This window comes from Cyprinus carpio, chromosome B17, assembly GCF_018340385.1.
Source record: "Cyprinus carpio isolate SPL01 chromosome B17, ASM1834038v1, whole genome shotgun sequence".
NCBI lineage: Eukaryota > Metazoa > Chordata > Actinopteri > Cypriniformes > Cyprinidae > Cyprinus > Cyprinus carpio.
Genome location: NC_056613.1, coordinates 10,482,340 through 10,500,831, shown reverse-complemented (window position 1 = coordinate 10,500,831; position 18,492 = coordinate 10,482,340). Strand labels below are relative to the sequence as shown.

General features: G+C 39.8%; 1 protein-coding gene and 1 pseudogene across 1 annotated transcript in view; both read left to right on the top strand.

Moving 5' to 3' along the window:
* Positions 1–1,435, top strand: part of LOC109071070 — a 28,481-nt pseudogene extending 27,046 nt beyond the window's left edge.
* An 857-nt stretch (positions 1,436–2,292) lies between these two features.
* Positions 2,293–18,492, top strand: part of shtn1 (shootin 1) — a 28,150-nt gene continuing 11,950 nt past the window's right edge. Inside the window, exons 1-7 of the mRNA XM_042742162.1 lie at positions 2,293–2,456; positions 4,056–4,108; positions 4,896–4,956; positions 11,865–11,959; positions 16,507–16,672; positions 17,476–17,573; positions 17,907–17,988. Of these exons, the coding sequence (XP_042598096.1) occupies positions 2,399–2,456; positions 4,056–4,108; positions 4,896–4,956; positions 11,865–11,959; positions 16,507–16,672; positions 17,476–17,573; positions 17,907–17,988 (613 nt within the window). The 5' untranslated portion in view covers positions 2,293–2,398. The remainder of the gene's footprint in view (positions 2,457–4,055; positions 4,109–4,895; positions 4,957–11,864; positions 11,960–16,506; positions 16,673–17,475; positions 17,574–17,906; positions 17,989–18,492) is intronic.

Genomic DNA, 18,492 nt, shown 5'->3' with positions numbered 1-18,492 from the left:
TTTTTGTGGGAACCATGATACACTTTTTTCAGGTTTCTTTGCTAAATAGACAGTTCAAAAATGAAAGTATATGTATAGATAAAAGGTGAATATTTTCTTTCAAAAACAATCTGAGACCTCCCTGAAGTCTCTTTTTTTCCTATTGGATTTTTCAGGTCTTTGAAAGACCCCTTTTTGTACTCCTTTAAGAAAACCATAAGTCCAATCAGTTAGATATCGGAAGAGTCGGGTGCAAAATTTTTCACATTGGAAATGAATGTTTTGTTGGTCATAGATTGCTCATAGATTCCAATAGTATATGTCACCTGATTATGTGACAAATGGTTCAAAAGTTATGATACATAATGGAAGTTTGAGTGTTATGTTGTGTGACTTTGAGTTTATGATGCATGTGTCTATTTCTCTAGGTCCCTATGACAACAGAACTGTGTTTGAGACGCTGGACATTGGTTGGCAGTTGCTCCGAATCTTCCCCAAAGAAATGCTGAAGAGAATTCCTCAGAGCACACTGGCCGAATTCTACCCGAGAGAGTCTGCTGCCCGTCACGGAGCCTCCTAAGACCACTACAACTTCTGAAGGCCCAGGCTAAAGGTCACATGACCTATCTCCCTCAGAAAACCTCACCCCTTGCGTCCACCTCTACTCTCACAAGTGGTGTTTAGAATTACAGGGCATAACTCTGGGATAATAGATATTTAATATGCATAAAATGGTTATATAAACATGCATGTCATTATCCCATGTTTTACCACCAGAGATTATTCCATTTCTCCTCATTGTTGTGTTATACATGTTTGTGTGTACTTTGTGGGGATAGAATATGTAATCGTTATATGCTTTTGTTTCACTGATTTGTTTTGGAATTGCATACTGTCCTATAGTTTATTTCTTTATTTTTTTCAAGTTATTTTACAGTCCGCAGCCTACAGAGAATATTAAAAACATTTGAGCTCAAAGGGAAAAATTCAGGGCTTACTTGCACATTTATGTGCTCTCTCACATCCTCCATTCATCACTACAACAAGCACACAGATGATGCCATATTTCCAATGTAAGTCATGAGAATATTTGATTTACAATTTCATTTCCAGCCCTTCCCTTGAAAATATTTGCTTTTATTTATTTTAATGTCCAAAAAAAACTAATTTGAATGAATGTTTGTTCACCAAACTTAGTTTGTGTTATGCTGACAGACAGGTAATTACAGGTGTTGAATGATCATATAGTGTGTGTATGCTTGTCACTGACGGCTGTTATTTCCCTTTTAGAGGAGGATGAAGGATGGTTACGGCATCTGTGCTTTGAATTATGTGCTGAGCTATAAGACTGATTAAGCATTCCCCTCTTGTATGTGTAAATGTGTTTTACCTGTGTTGATTGCTGTAAAACCTGTAAAACCTCTCAGATTAATTAAATTATATTGTTATATTTTGATTGGCTGACTACTTTATTTATTTGTCCTAATTTCAGTAATGTTAACTGAAGTGAATGAAAATGCCAATGGGTTGTTGTCTGTGCCAAGGGATTATCCTTACAAAAATATAACAGTTTCCACAAAAATATCAAAGTTCCTGTAGTTAGTGGGTGTTTCTTTAAATTCTGGCAATTTTATGCCCCAGAGGTTGATTTTATCGTAACAGGTTTCATTTTGTTCAATTATTTGTGCAAATATTTAAATGCTTTTGTGTTAGAATTTATTGTTTTACCTGTGTCTCAGACCTATACTGTTAAAAAAATTGTAATAATTAGAGTGCTTTTTTAAAAAAAACTGCTGTCTGATTAATGTGGCTTCATTTTATTAGTGTTTTTGCCCCTTTTAAAGATTTTGTTTGTTTGTTTTGAAAGTTAGTTTATTTGTTAAAGAAGGAGGGGAAAATAATATAAGATGGGTAAAAAAAAAAAAAAGAAAATAAAAAAATATGTTAAATATCAATTTGAACTTTTTTTATTTTTGTGTCATGTCCAATCTAGCAATAATTTTGTGTGATCAAGCAGAAAGAAAAAAATATAATTATTGTGTGTATTAGCATATATAAAATGCTGGCTATTTTAAATGCAATTTTATTCTAAAAATGCTGTTAAACGTTACAAAATGTAAGATATGAAAATGACACTGGTGGAAATGTCCATGATTAAATAAAAAAAAAGGACTATGAAAATTATCTAAGAGTGAAATGCGATGTGTTTTAAAATAATTTATTTTCTAAACCTTTACGAAAATTAACCATGGTTTTACTGCAAAAAAAACCCCCCAAAAAACCATGGTTTGCATGGTACATTTTTACTTTACATTTCACAGAGCACGCGGGTGACCGTAGGTGTGACCAGGTGTCATTTCCTGTATCGCTCGCGCTGTGCTGAACCGGAGTTTTGAATCAGTAATCACAGGAATTCTCAATGGCGTCAACAGGAGAGCAGAAAGAAGAGAAAATGATTTCGGACCTGTCCAACCAAGGTAAGAGTGACGGTGTCGAATGCATTAGGAGTGCTGGTGTGCCCTAACCAGTGTGCTTAGTAGTGTATAGAAACTAGGCTGAACTGTTGTGCTTAGGTGTGTGTGGAGGTTTGGATTGAATTACAAGTCATGGGTAACGTTACTATAATAATAGGCCTACATGAAGTAGTGTTTTTTTGTTCTTTGTTTTTTTTCCCCCTAGTTAACACTCAACTTAACAATCTCAATGTCGACTTTGTTTACCTTTTTTCCCCAGAAAGAAAAAGCCTGTAATAGTTGTACGAGGAAACAAATAATCTATTTACCAACCAACAAATTCTGCAGTGGAACAAAGATTGTATTATTACATTCGCTGTACTTTGTAATCCTCCTTTAGAAATACTCCATAAATCCTCTTTTGCATTGAGAGGCTTGTTTGGACATGCACACACATTTTTGGTTAACATCCTGGCATTTCTTTTGTTTTTATGTACAGATGAAACGTATATTGCAGCCTGTCTTCTCATTACCCATTTAATTATGTTTTTTTCCCAGCTAAGTAACATGTTTTTTTCTTTCTTGGATAATCAAATAAAACTAATTGATTCTTTTTATAATTGTTATAGGGAGCCAAGTGCATTAAAACTATACATTTCATTGTGTATAAAACAGTTTCAGAATTGGGTTTTGGGTTTTCTAACGGGCACAAATGTGACCACTGACATGTGTTGTGATAATTATTTATATGACTTAGAGCATTTGAATATTAATATGATAGCTGTGTCTGTATTATTGCATGTTTTGTAGAGCTTTGACGTAGATAACATCTCTGAACGCTCTAGTTATATGACTTACAGCAGCCATGTAAAACTGTTGTAAAACATAAAATCAAGACAGTCTGTACTTTCTTCAACTCCTGGTAAAACGCATAAACTTTTTTTTAACACAAAAAATGTTATTGTTGGAATGAAATGAGTAAATGTTCCTGACTGCTGTATAATTTCCCTCTAGAATTAGGTTAGTAAACAACACTCTGAAAGATGTCTTAAGGCGAGATTTGTATGGTATCCTTTTGTTCAAAGCGCCCTACTGAACTCATAAATAGAGAGAGAAAACATTAAGATTATTCCTATTATTCTACTGAAGACTGGAACTTGGAAAAATTAAACTGAAGTTGCTGTCTGCTCTGTTCTTTTCCATGGTAGTCTGTGTCACTGTGACATTAATAACCCAGACACAGTGTGGTTTGTAAACCCTTTACAGATCATGCCTTCTGTTCTGAAATTAGATGCATATTCAGGAAAACTGATGCTGATTCATACAACAGGCAGAATGTAGACAGATATGACTGGAACTGTCATCACCTTAACTAGCAATTGTATTTCTCATCCTGGGGGAGAATTTCCTCTGTTTGTAATTATATATTTTTGCAACATTAAAAATACTTTTGGTAAATTAGCACTCGTTTCCATGAGTAGTCCTCATGCTGGAAATGAGTTGTGGTTTGCAGTAGAAGTTTCCCTCTGAGTTGATCTCCCATATAGTGTGTTGCAATAACTTACTGTGTAGTTCATGCAAAGTTGTGAAAGATGTTTAACTGGCGTCCTTGTATTTCTGCAGTACTTCTCCAGTATGAAATCCTCCAAAAAGAATATGAGAAAAGCAAAAAGGAGGTAAGATGCTTACTGTCATGCTGTCCTTTCATTCACCCCTTATTTCTTTTTTCCTTGAACTTCTATACCACATTAGTCTGTGGTCTTAAAGGTATAGTTTACCCGAAAATAAAAGAAAACATTTTGAAAAAATATATTTTTTTAGCACTGCATTGACATTTATTGCATTGAAACTGAAAATTCTGTCATATTTACTCACCTTTACTCACCTTCATGTATACTACTATGTAGGTCTGTAAGATTTTTTCAAATGTTTTTGAAAGAAGACTTTGTTAAAAAAGGATGCATTTTTTTTAATCAAAATGGGGTGAAAAAAAGTGTAGATAAGAAAGATTTCTGAAGGAATGTGACGCTAAAGACTGGAAGAATGACTGCTGACAATTCAGCTTTTAAAACAGAAATTGTTTAATGTTAAATTGGAATAATATTTGACAGTATTTCTGCTAACACTGTAAATAAATGTAGCCTTAGTGAACGTGAAAGACTTCTTTCAGAAACATCTTCCAAAATTTTACATTCTGTTCATTCTTGAAGGTGAGTTAGTGATGACAGAATTTTCCCTATCCCTTTTAAATTACATTTTGGGATGGTAAATAAATCATTTTAAATAAGTGCAGATGTTCTGTTTAAAAATATATATATATATTTCTATCATAGAATCTATGCATTCTATCAGTGCATAATTTACTCTGGCCACTGAACCAAACATATACAATATATCATGTATTTGATGAAAACCATATTTATGATATGATATAAATTTGATACCAGATTTATTTATTTTCAGTGTAAACAAATGCAAGAGGAGAGAGATGAGGCCTTACGGAAGCTGAAAGAATTTGAAAAAGGTTGGTTTTTAAGACCTTAGAATTACTTCAAAGATCTTAAAATTCACATTAGACATCCTTCTGTGTTGTGCATTAAAACAAGTGTATTTTAAAACACATTGGTTTATAAAGACTACTTTCACTTCGGTTTCTGTAGGAAATGCAGGCTATATGTGCTTTGCTCTTTTGGACTTTGATCCCAGAATATTGCAATACTATGACACCATTCCATATAGACATACCCAGTTATTGCATAATCATCATTTCCTTGTTTTCCCTGTTTTTCTGTCCTGTTTTAATGTTATTCAAACTGCAAAATTACTTGTGAACAAATTATGTTTTTGAGTTTACATTCACTGTGCCCAGGTGGGTATGTAATGCTGGGTAGGATATTTTGATGAATACATTAGGTACCAAATTGACATCTGAGACTTTTTGCAGACATAAGTGGAGCTATTTGACGCTTTCGCTCTCATAGTCTGAAGTTTGGGATTGATATCAATCACACACCTAGGTGAAGGGAGAAAGCGACAGGTTTCAGTCTCAGATAGGTTTTTCGGTGATCCCTCCCTAACCAAATCGCCACACTTCACCTCTCTCGTGCTTCTATACAAATGTCACCCTCTTTTTCTTCGCCGGGGGAAACATGGAATTCAAATGTGAATTAAAAGGCGAATTTTTAAAAAGCACAACAAATGGCCAGTGGTGTTGGGGAGGAGGGGAAAAAAATCCATTACATTCTCATTTTAATGCACGAAATAGGTCATTATTTGATAGAGAAGAGTGTGTGTTTTTGTGAATAATCTTGGCCTTTGCTCATGTTTCCTCCGCCATAAACACGTATTGTGTATGACTTCCACTTAAATAGTGGCTGCAGCTTCTAGCAGAGCAGCTGCATATTAGGAGCTATTACGTGATTTCATAGCTCTCTGAAAATTGCTTCTATTCAGCGCAAAGCGACTGAGGGGGAGTATGGCTGGCTGGGGGGAGCTGGGGAGTGAGCGAGCGAGGAAAAAGCCCCCAACACACAATCATGTCTTTTCAATTGGAGATGGCAAGGTTGATGACAACATGACCATTGTGTTCTAATGATAAGACCACAAAGGCATCTGCCCCCTCATCAAGCTCGGCACTGTAGAAACAGCATCAGAGGCTCTAATTCACTTCTCCAACACGCAAACTCGATAGCATTATACTCGGCGTTCTTGCGCACGTAATCACTGTCTGTCTCTGAGAAGACGCGTGCGCGAAAAGCCGGGGGGAAAACAGAGGAATGGTGCGAGAAGAAAGAGATTTGAAGATGCAACGTTGATGGCGAGGCCAAAACTTACAATTAAAGCTGCCAAGCCTGACGTGTGAAGTCTCCCCCTCGTCCCCCTCCTGCTCCACAACTACCTCACACTTAGCCCGGTTTATGTGTAGCAGCTATTACAATTAACCTGTCACTTAGTGCTAGTACTAGCAGGGAGAGAGAGAGATGAAAGATGGGGTGGAGGGGGACCAACTGGCAGCTAAGTACTGTTTAATGAGTGACAGCGAAAGGCTTACAGCGGGAACTTGGATATCGCAGACACGGGCGTTCATCAAGTCTTAATTAGGTGTCATTGGGAGGCAGCCGCTGGCCGTGATGGTGCTAATTCCTGTTTTTGCCTCTCAACCACAATGTGTAATTAGTTAAGAGGCTGTGAGCTGGTCCGTGGCCAGTCTCTGGTGATTACGGACACAAATAAGGTAAGAGCTCCAGGCATTAAGAGCATCTGCCTCTTCCATCTCGCCATCTTATGCTGAGTACACACCACAAGATAATCGGGCTGATTTTGGGCCGATTTCTCTCCTTCCGACAATCCTATATAATGTCCCGATTATCTTGGTGGTTCTAAAGACTATCTTATCAGATTTTCCTGTGGTGTGAGGTGTGTTAAAAGTGACTGAATCTGCTCGGAAGAACGTCGGAGACGTGATAACAAATCCTGATGTGTGGGGTAAACCCAAGGACACCACACACTATACGAGCAAAACGGTTAAATCTAGGATTTTTTGTCCTCATGTTTGTGGTCCTTCACATTTTTAAAATCTTATAAAATGTAAAAAAACTTTTAGTGTGTACCAAGCTTTACACCTCTTTGGAGGTTGTTAGATTGCGGCTGCTCGTCAGACTGTGACTGTGTTTTGAGTTTGAATGTTGTAAGTTTCATCTCAAATCAGCTTGTTTTGAGACTCTTTTTGCGCTTGAGAGACTAACCTCAAATGTTTAGAAATGTAGAACAAAGAGAAACTCTTCAGATACACTGTGGATTTTTGAAGGTTCTTGCCAGTGAAAGCAAGGAAACACTGCAGATAACATCTCTGTTACGTATGTAACCCTTGTTCCCTGAAGGAGGGAACAGAGACGTCACGTCGGTAATGACAGACTTTGGGATCTCGCTTAGAGAGACCAATCCATTTCAAAAACTAAATGAGCCAATGCACATTGGCATGCAATGATTGCGTCCAGCTGCCGCTGATCGCAGCGCGAGTATAACTAGGCAGCAGTTGCAATGAATACTCAGGTTTTTGCTGAGGAGCCGAGCCGGTGACCTGGCCGCTTAGCGGTGGTACAGCAGCTGTGGCAACAGGATGTGACGTCTCCGTTCCCTCCTTCACTGAACGAGGGTTACATACGTAACCGAGACGTTCCCTTTCAGTCGGTCACTCTCAACATCACATTGGTAATGACCGTCTTTGTGATCTCTATCAAAGCACCACAGATGCTGCCACTTCCAGTGCCCTGTGCGAGCCTCCTGCTCCCCCGTTTCGGCGTAGGCCGGGGCTCACAACAAGAAGACCAGTCACTGTTTGTTGTAGCACACCCACTCAGTGAGATTGGATAACACTAGGAAAATGTACCCGTTCCACTTGGAACAGGAATGTTTCAGAAGCCCAATCCTTCTCGAAGCAGGTTTCAAAAGCACTCACACATAGGAACAATCATTTAGGTGCATATGGAAGATTAGAGGTGATTATAACCCTCTTGGAAATGGCAGAAGTCTGCTGGGGAAACACGGGGCTCTGATGCTGTACTGTGGACTTTACACATATGGGATTGACTCAGGTCTTTACATATGGAACCCAGCCCTCTACTGGTTCTAATAGATTCATCAAGTGAGGGCCTGGCACCGGACGTTCCGTCACATCTGGCTGCCGAGGGGATGGAGGAGCTCGACAGGGTCTATCGTATAGACTCTATGAAGCAGTTTAGCAAGTGGACACTAAACCAGGGCCTGTAAGTGCTTCTACCTGTTTGAGGTGAGAACACAGGAGGATACCGGCTCCATATGAAGCCTATAGAATCTAGCGAATGTGTTGGGGGTCGCCCAGCCTGCAGCTCTACAAATATCTGTCAGCGAGGCACCAAGAGCCAGTGCCCAGGAGGAAGCAACACTTCTAGTAGAGTGAGCTTGTAGGGCACACCCTGTGCCTGATAAGCCAGGGTGATGGCATCCACTATCCAGTGCGCCATCCTCTGCTTTGAGACGGCATTTCCCTTCTGCCAGCCTCCGTAACAGACAAAGAGCTGATCTGAGGTCCTGAATCTTTGTGTCTGGTCTATGTACCATCTCAAGGCTTGGACGGGACAAAGCAAAGCTAGGGCTGGGTCTGCCTCTTCCAGGGGCAGTGCTTGCAGGTTCACTAGTCCCCAATGGCCAATGCAATCAGGAGCAGAATTTTCAGTGAAAGAAACTTTGGCTTGACTGACTGCAAGGGCTCAAATGGGCCCGGCTGTAGTCCTCTGAGCACTAGAGTCAGGTCCCAATAGGGTATAGTGTGGGGCAGAGGAGGATTTAAACTTCTTGCCCCCATAAGGAACCTGACAACCAAGTCATGCCTCCCTACCGACTTCCCTTCCACAGGGTTGTGATATGCAGCAATCTCAGCCACATAGACTTCAAGGGTGGAGGGAGACGGCCTTCCCTCCAACCCTTGCTGCAAAAAGGACAGCACAACTCTGATCGGCCATCTACGGGGGTCCTCTCGGTGAGAAGAACATCACTCGACAAACAGGTTCCACTTCAAGGCATAAGCACTCATAGATGGTGCACTTGCCGAAGTGATGGTGTCTACAACCTCTTGGGGTATGTCATCTAGAACCTCCGCGTCCCGTCCAGGGATCAGACATGAGGTTTCCAGAGGTCTGGACATTGGTACCAAAGGGTGCCCTTTCTCTGAGTCAGTAGATCCTTCCTCAAAGGAATGCCAGAGAGGGGCTGTCACAAGGAGCATTAGTTTTGGGAACCCGGTCCGAGTGGGCCAGTAGGGCGCCACAAGCAAGACCTCCTCCTCCCTGATCTTGCACAGTGTCTGTGTGAGAAGGCTCACAGGGGGAAAGCATATTTGTGCAGGCCCCACAGCCAGCTGTGTGCAGTGCATCTGTGCAGAGTGTTCCCTCAGTCAGGGAGTAAAACAACTGGCAGTGAGAGGTCTCTGGAGAGGCGAACAGGTCGGTTGATGTACGCAACGGTCACAGTGTTGCACGTGCTTCCCTCATACGTGCCTTCTGATATGGTTCAAGGCAAGGCTTACTGCTAACAACTCTAGGCAGTTGACGTGCCAGTGCAGTTGGGGGCCCATCCAAACCCCCGACACTGAATGTGTGTTCTTGGGTACAATGAAGTAATGGCCGTAAAACCCTGTCTGCATATCGGCTGGAAGGACCGGCTCTATTGCGTCCATTACCAATAGGACTGCGATCTCCGCATGCAAGACAGGAGCATCAGCCATCTTCATTGACGTGAAGCAGATGGCATAGAACTTGGGGGACACCGGGTGAACTGAATCGCATAGCCGAGTCTGATGATCTGCAGGAGCCAGTGAGACAGTTTGGGTAGCCAGGCACCCAGACACCGTACAAGCTGGACCAGTAGGACCACCGACATACCCGCGGTGGGGCAACCAGGTTGAACGCAGGGACCCGGTCCATGGGCGGACCGAAGAGGTGTCTGAGTGTGCAGTGCAACGCTTACCTGGTTCCACGGTTTGGCAAAGGGTGTGTGAGTAGGGCCTTTGATGATGCTCTTGAACCACCTGCTGCTGCCTGCTGGTGAGAGAGGAGGGTGAGTGTGGTTCAGTGTTGGTCCGTCCGCGACTTTCCATGCCCTCTTAGGATCCAGAGAAAGAGAAAACTGCTCTCTTGTCGAGATTTTTGGAAACCAGATTCTCCACCCGGCCCTCATCCGGGGCAGGGAGAGGTGCATTCACCATCCCCCAAAGAGCAGTTCCCTCTCTCTCTGGGTCGCCCATCCAGGGGCCTCTTGCTCTTCTGATCACCGCCTGGTTTGATGGGAGCCTGGACGGGCGGGGTGGCCTGCCTAAGCCCAGCTCCACAGCACCGCTTGCTTGAGGCTGCTGCGGATGCAGCACGGGAGTGGGGGTGGACTCAGGGGGCTGCCCTCGGCGATGAGCATCCTGGGGCACTGCGGATGGGTGGAGGCAGCAGCTACCCGCCGGGGCAGGACATGACAGATTGCCTCAGTCTGCTCCTGTGCTGCCGAGAACTGCTCCCTCATGTTGACCAGACACAGCCAGAGGTGAAGCTCCTGGACCACAAGTGTGGACATCGCATGACCAAGAGAACTCGCAGTGACCTCCGTCACTTAGAGCGTGAGGTCAGTTGCGGTTCGGAGCTCTTTCAGAACTTCTCCACAGGCCACATAAGCATTGCCAGACAGACCAGACAAGTACCTACAGACCCGGGAGGGGAGGCATGGTTTGCCCTGCCAGGTGGAGGTGGCATAAGGACACAACTGCATCGCAACTGACTGCTTCACCGGGGGGACCCCCGAATACCCCCTAGCTGCACCACTATCGATAGTGGTGAGGGAGGAGGAATTAGCAGGTCTGTTTCCGGCAGAAAAAGGTGACTTCCACGACCTGGTAAGCTCCCTCATGCACCTCCGGGAAGAATGGCACTGGGTGGGGTGCTGAGAACTAGTGCGGGCCACCCCGAAGAACCAGTCATCCAACCTTGAGGGCTCAGGACACGGTGGAGGACTCCACTCGAGCCCTACCCTCACGGTGGCCCGGGAAAGCATAGCTGTCATTTCTGAATCAGATTCAGGCATTGGTCCCAGAGGGCAGCAGCGCAGCCGAATCTTCCTTTTCCATGGCTTTACTTTCACTTTTTATCAATTTAATGCATTCTTTATTAATAAAAGTATTAATTTCTTTAAAAAAAACATACATTTTTAATGGCTGGGTGTAGGGTTAGGGTAAGGGATTAAAAAAATACAGTTTGTACAGTATAAAAACCGTTATGCCTTTGGAATGTCCCTATAATGATAGGAACACCTGTGTGTGTGTGTTTGTGTGTGTGTTGGAAAGGGTTCAAATATGCATATAATGCTGGAAAACTGTTCACTTAATAGTCCAACAGAGTGACAGATCAGTGGATACAAATATTCCATGTCCATATGAATCTTTAAATTACAACTCTGTAATAAAATAACAGGTATAATAATTATGTAAGAATTACAAAGATGTTTTGAGTCATTTTTGATGAAGAACAGCATGTCAAACTTCAGAATACTGCTATAACTACTACATCAACTATTCAAACACAGTTCAAATCCTTGCTTGCGTTGTGTTACCATGTGTTTTGTCCACCATATGAACTGTAGTTCCAGTTGTTTCACACACCAAATGTCCCCAGCCGACTTGCTCGAAAGAAGTCTGGAGAGGATGATAGCTGATAAAGAGCTGTTCTAATTTTCAGTGCTCTGGACAGAGTAATTGTATGATGTTGTGACCTTGTCTGTGAACGTCATGATGTACTGTGCTGGCTGGTCCAGTGTGTGCTTGACAGACAATTAGTTGTGTGCTTGCATGTAGTGACAACTGTAGTGTGTTTGTGTTGAAGAAAACATCACAATTTTTGACATATTGCTTGTCTTCAGTGTCACACAGGGTGATCGAGGAGGTGAACAACATTCAGGAGAATCTAGAGATTGAGAAGACATGCAGAGAGAGTGTAGAAGCTTTGGCCTCAAAGGTGGGGTTTTACAAAAGTTAATGATCATCTGGTCTGTTTTACTCTGTTTCATTTGATTCCCCTTGTTTCTGTTCTGTTCCAATTGATTCTGTTGTGTTTTGGTTCAGTTGATTCTTGATTTACTTCTGTTTTATTTAAATTTCTTCCTTTCTATTTCATTTGATTCTCATCTGTTCTGATTTATTTGATTTTGTTATGTTCTGTGTCATTTGATTATGTTGTTTTATTTCATTCTGTTATTTTTGATTCATTTTATTCTGTTCTATTTAATTCTGCTCTGTGTCATTTGATTATGTTCTGTTTTGTTTCATTTATTTCTTTTCTTATTCATTTGATTCTGTTTTGTTCTTTTTTTTATTCTGTTCTTCTTTTTGTTTGGATTGGTTCGGTTTAATTTAATTCTCATGTTCTCTGTTTCATCTGTTTTGTCCTGATTCATTTGATTTAGTTATTTTCTGTTTCATTCAATTCTTCTTTGTTCGGTTTCATTTGATTCTCCTTTTTCTGCTCTGATCAAATTGATTCTCCTTTATGTTCTTATTCCTTTTGATTTTCTTCTATTCTGCTCTCCTCTGTGGTGTTCTGACGAATTTGATGCTGTTCTGGACTATTTATTTGATTCTGTTCTTTTCTGTTTGATTAATTCTCCTGTGCTCTGTTTCATGTGATTCTGTACTGTTCAGTTCTGATTCATTTGATTTTTTTTTTCTCTTCTGTTTCAATTGATTCTCTTTTGTTCCATTTCATTTGATTCTGTTCTTCATTTGATACTGTTTCTTTTGATTCTCTTCTTATCTGTTTCATTTGGTCTTGCTACTATGTGTTCTGTTCTATTCTATTTCATTCAGTTCTGCTCTACTATTCTCAGAAACAATACTTCCAGAATCATACACCTATGTTTTTGTAAATAGATTGGGATCCATCATGCCTCTATCCAACCATTCCAACCAACCTTCCATCCATTTATTTTCTCCTCCATCCTGAGCAAAGTAGACACAATTGTACTCCACATGGGCAGTCAGTCCATTCAGTTCATGCTGGAGTCAGTCCTAAAGACTATCTCCCTGCCGTATACCTGCATCCCGGTGTTGACTCCCAGCCCACCTCACTGGACCCGCTCATTACAGAAGTATTCAATTTGCCATCAGTCCCAGCTCAGCACATTGTTTAGTTGGGTTTCAGTTCTACCGTTCAGGCTCAGTCGGGTCTGAAAAGTGAAGTGGCATCTACACTGAGCGCTCAGCAGGTAAATGGATCTCTAAAAGCCCAGGTGTGAGGCAAATTAGCAGGAACGATTACCAGCTCATTGCCATCTCTCTGATGGATGAATCAACTTTCTTCTGCTGTCTGTCGGTGATGAGCGCTGATCACCACACACAGAGAGAGAAATGAGAGAACAGTACCAATTATGTGAAAGGAATAAAGACACAGATAAAAGAGATAAAGACCAGGAGAAAATAGTCTTTAGATTGAAAAAGGACACCTGTTGTCCTGCATTTTAGAAGCATTTGAAGTCTTTCTGCATCCAAAAAAAGAAGACATTTCACTGTGCAAATGAAAACTGACATTTATTTTTTATACTTGACAAAATAGACTGAGGTGACAAAACCCTGCTGGCTTACTGTTATTTAGCGTGGATTTCATTCCTGCCATTTCTTGAGAATCGCTTGTGAGATTTCTCTTGAGGTATAGCAAAAAATTTTTCCTTGAAGTATGTGAAGCCATCACAGATGTTTCTGAGAGCTGCAGTTGAGGAAGACCACAGAGCATGTCATTTGTATGGAGGAAATGGACCTGCAGCTGGGCCGTTTTGTGCCTCAGCATTATGTGTTGGATAAAAGCTCGATTTAACCAATCAATGGTTTCTTGACATCCTTAAATGCACAGCCCAGCTTGTTCTGTGTTCGCCGGCAGCCACTGTGCATGAAAACCAGTGCAGATGCCCTTTGTCCTGGCTGCTCTGTGAAAACCTCCACACCGAGGCCCTCACGTCTGTGCGACTAACAGCAGGAGAGTCCTGTAGGTTTTGGCCTCCACAGGTATACTTATCTTCCATCTTTCAGGACACATGACTGTTTGAGGATGCAGTTGTGTTTGTCACTAGTTGCTCTTTCAGCACATAGCCGATTCCTCTCAAATATCTCATCTGTCTTTATTTTAAGGCAGGAAACACTTTGCATTGCATTGATCTCTGAATTCCAAATTTCTTGCATTAAAATTGTTGATTTTCCTAAGAGTTTTTTTTTTTTTAACAATATTCCAAAGTTTTTTTTTTTTTATGTTTTTGAAAAGTCTTTTATGCTTACCAAAACTGCATTTATTTGATCAAAAATACAGAAGTGTTATTATTACAATTTAAAATAACTGTTTTAAGTAAAATATTTTAAAATATAAGTTATTTTGTGATGGCCTTTGAGGGCAAAGCTGAATTTTCAGCCTTTATTACCCCAGTCTCACATGATCCTTCAGAAATAATTCTAATATGCTGTTTTGAATTAAATTGAATTGAATTATCCCCAAAATGAGAAAGATTCCTATTTAGAAATGCAAAATATGTTGGTACCCTATTGTGTATCTGATGATATTATAATTTGTTTTAATTTATTGGTTTTGGATGATATTGGTTATTTATTTATACTTTTGTCATCATCTAATTTTAACTTAACGTTAATCTTTTAAAACACTAAAGGTTTAATAACACTGTTAAATGTAATCATTAGCATATCTCAAACTGAATGCCCATTTTCATACTGTACATTATAATTGGCCTTAATTTGCTAACTTGTAGAATTAAAAAAAAAAAAACCTGATTTTAGTTTGTAGTGTTTTTATTTATCCATTTATATAAAACTGTATTAAACTTTAATGCTGGCTTTTTGTATGCCCTAACATGAAAATAATTATCACCTTATCGGTATTGACCAGATCTGTAATATCGGTGCATTACGAAGTTTGTTTTACCATAATGACTTACAGATTATATATTACATTATTTTCTGGCTACTTACCCAGTAAATAAGTAAATAACCAGACATGAAATTTTGATATTGCCTTGTTGCTGTATTTATGTGAACTAATTTTGCTAATATTTATAAAACAAGTATGAAAGACTTTGACTTGATTTGCATCTGAGCCCGCAGGATGGAAAAGAAATCTCACTTCTTTTTGAAAGTGTGAAGGATACGTTGTGAAAATTATAGCATTGGCTCATCCCAAATTTACATTTAAATTAGTCCAAAAATGTTGGTAGGTGTGATTGGAGGATGGCGAGTGGAATTGTCTCAAATAGTCTCTACATTTCAGCGGTATGATTTATTGTGTATGACGGCTGTAATTTTGTCTGCCAAGAGACCCTGAGGCAGACAAAAAAAGAAGAGGAAAAAAATCATAATCAATTTCTTAAACTCTGGAACATTTTGAATTAAAAACAGTAATGGATGAGGGTTCGCGGGTGGTGGCAGTCAAATCAAAGTGCAATCCAAACACATGACATTTTGTTTTGATGTGTGATCAGAGGAGATGAGGGGCCTGGCCACCTCGGGACGCACGTCTGATTTCTGCCAGTGTGTAATTTCACCGCTGCGCTCTCATCAATGCCGGATGATTATCGCAGAGCGAGCGTGTATGCGTGTGTGTCTGTGTGTTTATGTTGATTGCGTTTTTAAAAGATGCATTCAGCAGGAAGGACGGCATCAAGAAATGGATTCACGTGCTGTGTGTCCTCACTTGGATGTCATTAATAAAGGCTCGTTAAAGAGGGGTATTTTATCCCTGCCTCCCGCTCTTTTTCTGTCTCTGACCGGAATGTCATCCGGTACAAATTTACATACCTCCACCCCCATTGGCTCTCTGAGTTTTCATTAAGTGGCCTCCCTAATTGAAGTGTGAGTGACCAGTCTTAAATTACTTTAATTGGGTGTTCAAAAAGGTAAAATTTCTCAAATGCAGGTATGTGCACGTGGCGAGGGAGGGGGTCTTTGGCCGCGCCTGATAGAATGCTGTAATTATTTATGAAAACAGGAGTGTCTGCTGCTGTTGCTCCTGCATACGTGTAATGAAATGTCTATTATTTTCCCCTTGATTATTGCTCTTTTCCAGAGTGTTCGTGCTGTGTGTGTTTGGCTGTGTGATTGAGGGGAATTGCATGGGCGCTCGCTGGGGTTCCAGTGGGCTGGTATGTCTACATGCTGCTGATTTGATTTCTCATATCTTTTCACTCCATGCCAAACGCAGAAAATCACCGGCTTGGGTTTTATATCATTTGTGGTGTTACAGGTGTCATTTTGATCTCTGATTATTCCTATAAATGTGAAGACATTGGCCTCACTAGATTAACGTTTTTTTGCACCTGCGTTTTTCAGTAGACACTGGATTTTCGTTCTCTTCACAGAGACCAAGCAAATTCATGTTTTGATAGTGTAGCTCAGTTGGTCCTGTGTGATGCCAGCAGCACTCAGATCATGAGCTGAAATGTATACATTAAATGCACTCTAAGCTGCTTTAGATAAAATATCTTTCAAAAACACAAATGTATATCTTTCTCTCAGTTGAACAGACAGAACCGTTCTCTGAAGAGGAAGAGTATGCTCTTTATGTCCCGCCTTGGTGCTGATGTCATCGCTGAGATCAGTCTGGATGATGAGGGTGATGAAGATCCACAGGAGGAGGAGTCAGGTGTCTGTAGCTCCTCCCACTGTCAGATTGTCATTACAGGTGGGTCAGTGCACTGTCCCACAATGTATTGTTTAATAAAATATTTTTATTACTTTATACTTTTTGCATCTACATAATAGTTTTAAAGGTGAAGTGTATGATTTCTATGACACAGACAGCAAAAGAATTGCATGTTTTTTGTTCAAGCAGATTGACTGGGCCTGTCATAATAACATAGGCTTTGGCATTAAATTGAGGCTTGACTACCTGTGTAGTCAAAAAATGGTTTACAAACTTGTGTGAAAGCAGTCATTATTTATTAGTACAAAAAAATTGCCACCTTTGCCACTAAGTGTCTAGTTTTTGAGGCTATTAGAATTTTTTTATCCAAAAATTGAAATTTAGTTATGTACTCATCCTCAGTGTTTTTTTTTTCTGTGAAAGTTTTTTTTAATTTTTTTTTATTTAATATATATATATATATTTAATATAAAATATTTTACACTTTTACATAAAACAAACTGACCACAGGCTTTCCATTTTTTTATGTTATTATTTATTTATTTATTTATTTATTTATGTGTTTTAAGTATTAAATGCAATTTTTACAAAAATCTTTATATTGAAACAACAGTTAAAATTTGAAAGTGACCACAGGCTTTTTTCAAGGCTTTCATGCACTGAAAAACATTGTAAAAGTAGTCCATACAGTACAAGCTTTATTTCGAAGTCTTGGATACAATAGCTTTTATAAGAAACAGACTAAAATACAAGTCATTTTGCCCTCCGCTGCAGTTCTCAATTCATGATGTTTGGTTACAAGACACACAAGACAATACTTTTTTTTTGTTTATTTATGGTAGAGCTGAGGGATAAACTAGAGGTGATCCTGGCTGAGAAGAAGCAGATGGCGATCGATCTGGAGACGACAAGAGAGCAGCTCTGCCAAACTAGACAGGAAGTATGTGAGAAAAGCATTTAATCTCGGGTTTTACTGCATTAACTTACTATTCAACTTTAAGAGAGATCTAACGTGCAACAGGTCTACAATATACATTCAAAATGTTATTTTTTCTTAATGGAAAAGTAAAAATCATGACAACGAAAATGTTGTGATCCACCTCCTTGATGTCTTTAATATTAACCTTTGCCATGTTTCACAGTGGCTTTCACTCAGAATTATGACAACCAAACAGAAAAGAAGGGTCTGTCTTTGTGTCATGTTGTTCGGTGTTTCAGCTGAACCAGTTAAATACCTAAATAAATGAAGCTCTCACTCTCCCTTTCTTCCTAACTCCTGAAAGAGAAGCATGATAATACTGTTTTAATAGCTGAAACATTCCAACAAAAGAAGCTCTTGGGAAAATACAACAGAGGTCAGTTGTGCTTCTGCTCTCTACTGTATCCCCTTACATCAGCCTCTCTCTCACTCTCTCTCTACTGCTTTCCAGTCCAGACATTCATTGATCCTAACACACTCTGGTATATCTTCATTGCTATACTGAAGAATACTGTGTTTCTTGTATCATTATTACAATAACAATAAGTCATACAATATTTTTATGTAAATCTGAGTGATTTCTGACACCTGCTTGATTATAGACTCATAACAGATCATGCAAATATCACAAATATCAGAATGCATGATTTTTCACAATTTTTTTTTTCTGTTTGTTTGTGCGTGTTTTGAGTTATTTAATGCATGAATTAAATTTAAAAAAAACGTAATGTCATAATCTTATCAGTTATCACTTTAAATAAAGAATTATATTTTGTTAATAATGATATATTTGAGAGAGTTGCACTCTGTTGCATACAAAAGAAGATTATAGAATCTTATAGAAGATTATAGTCATGCTGCCGTTCAAAAGTTTGGAGGA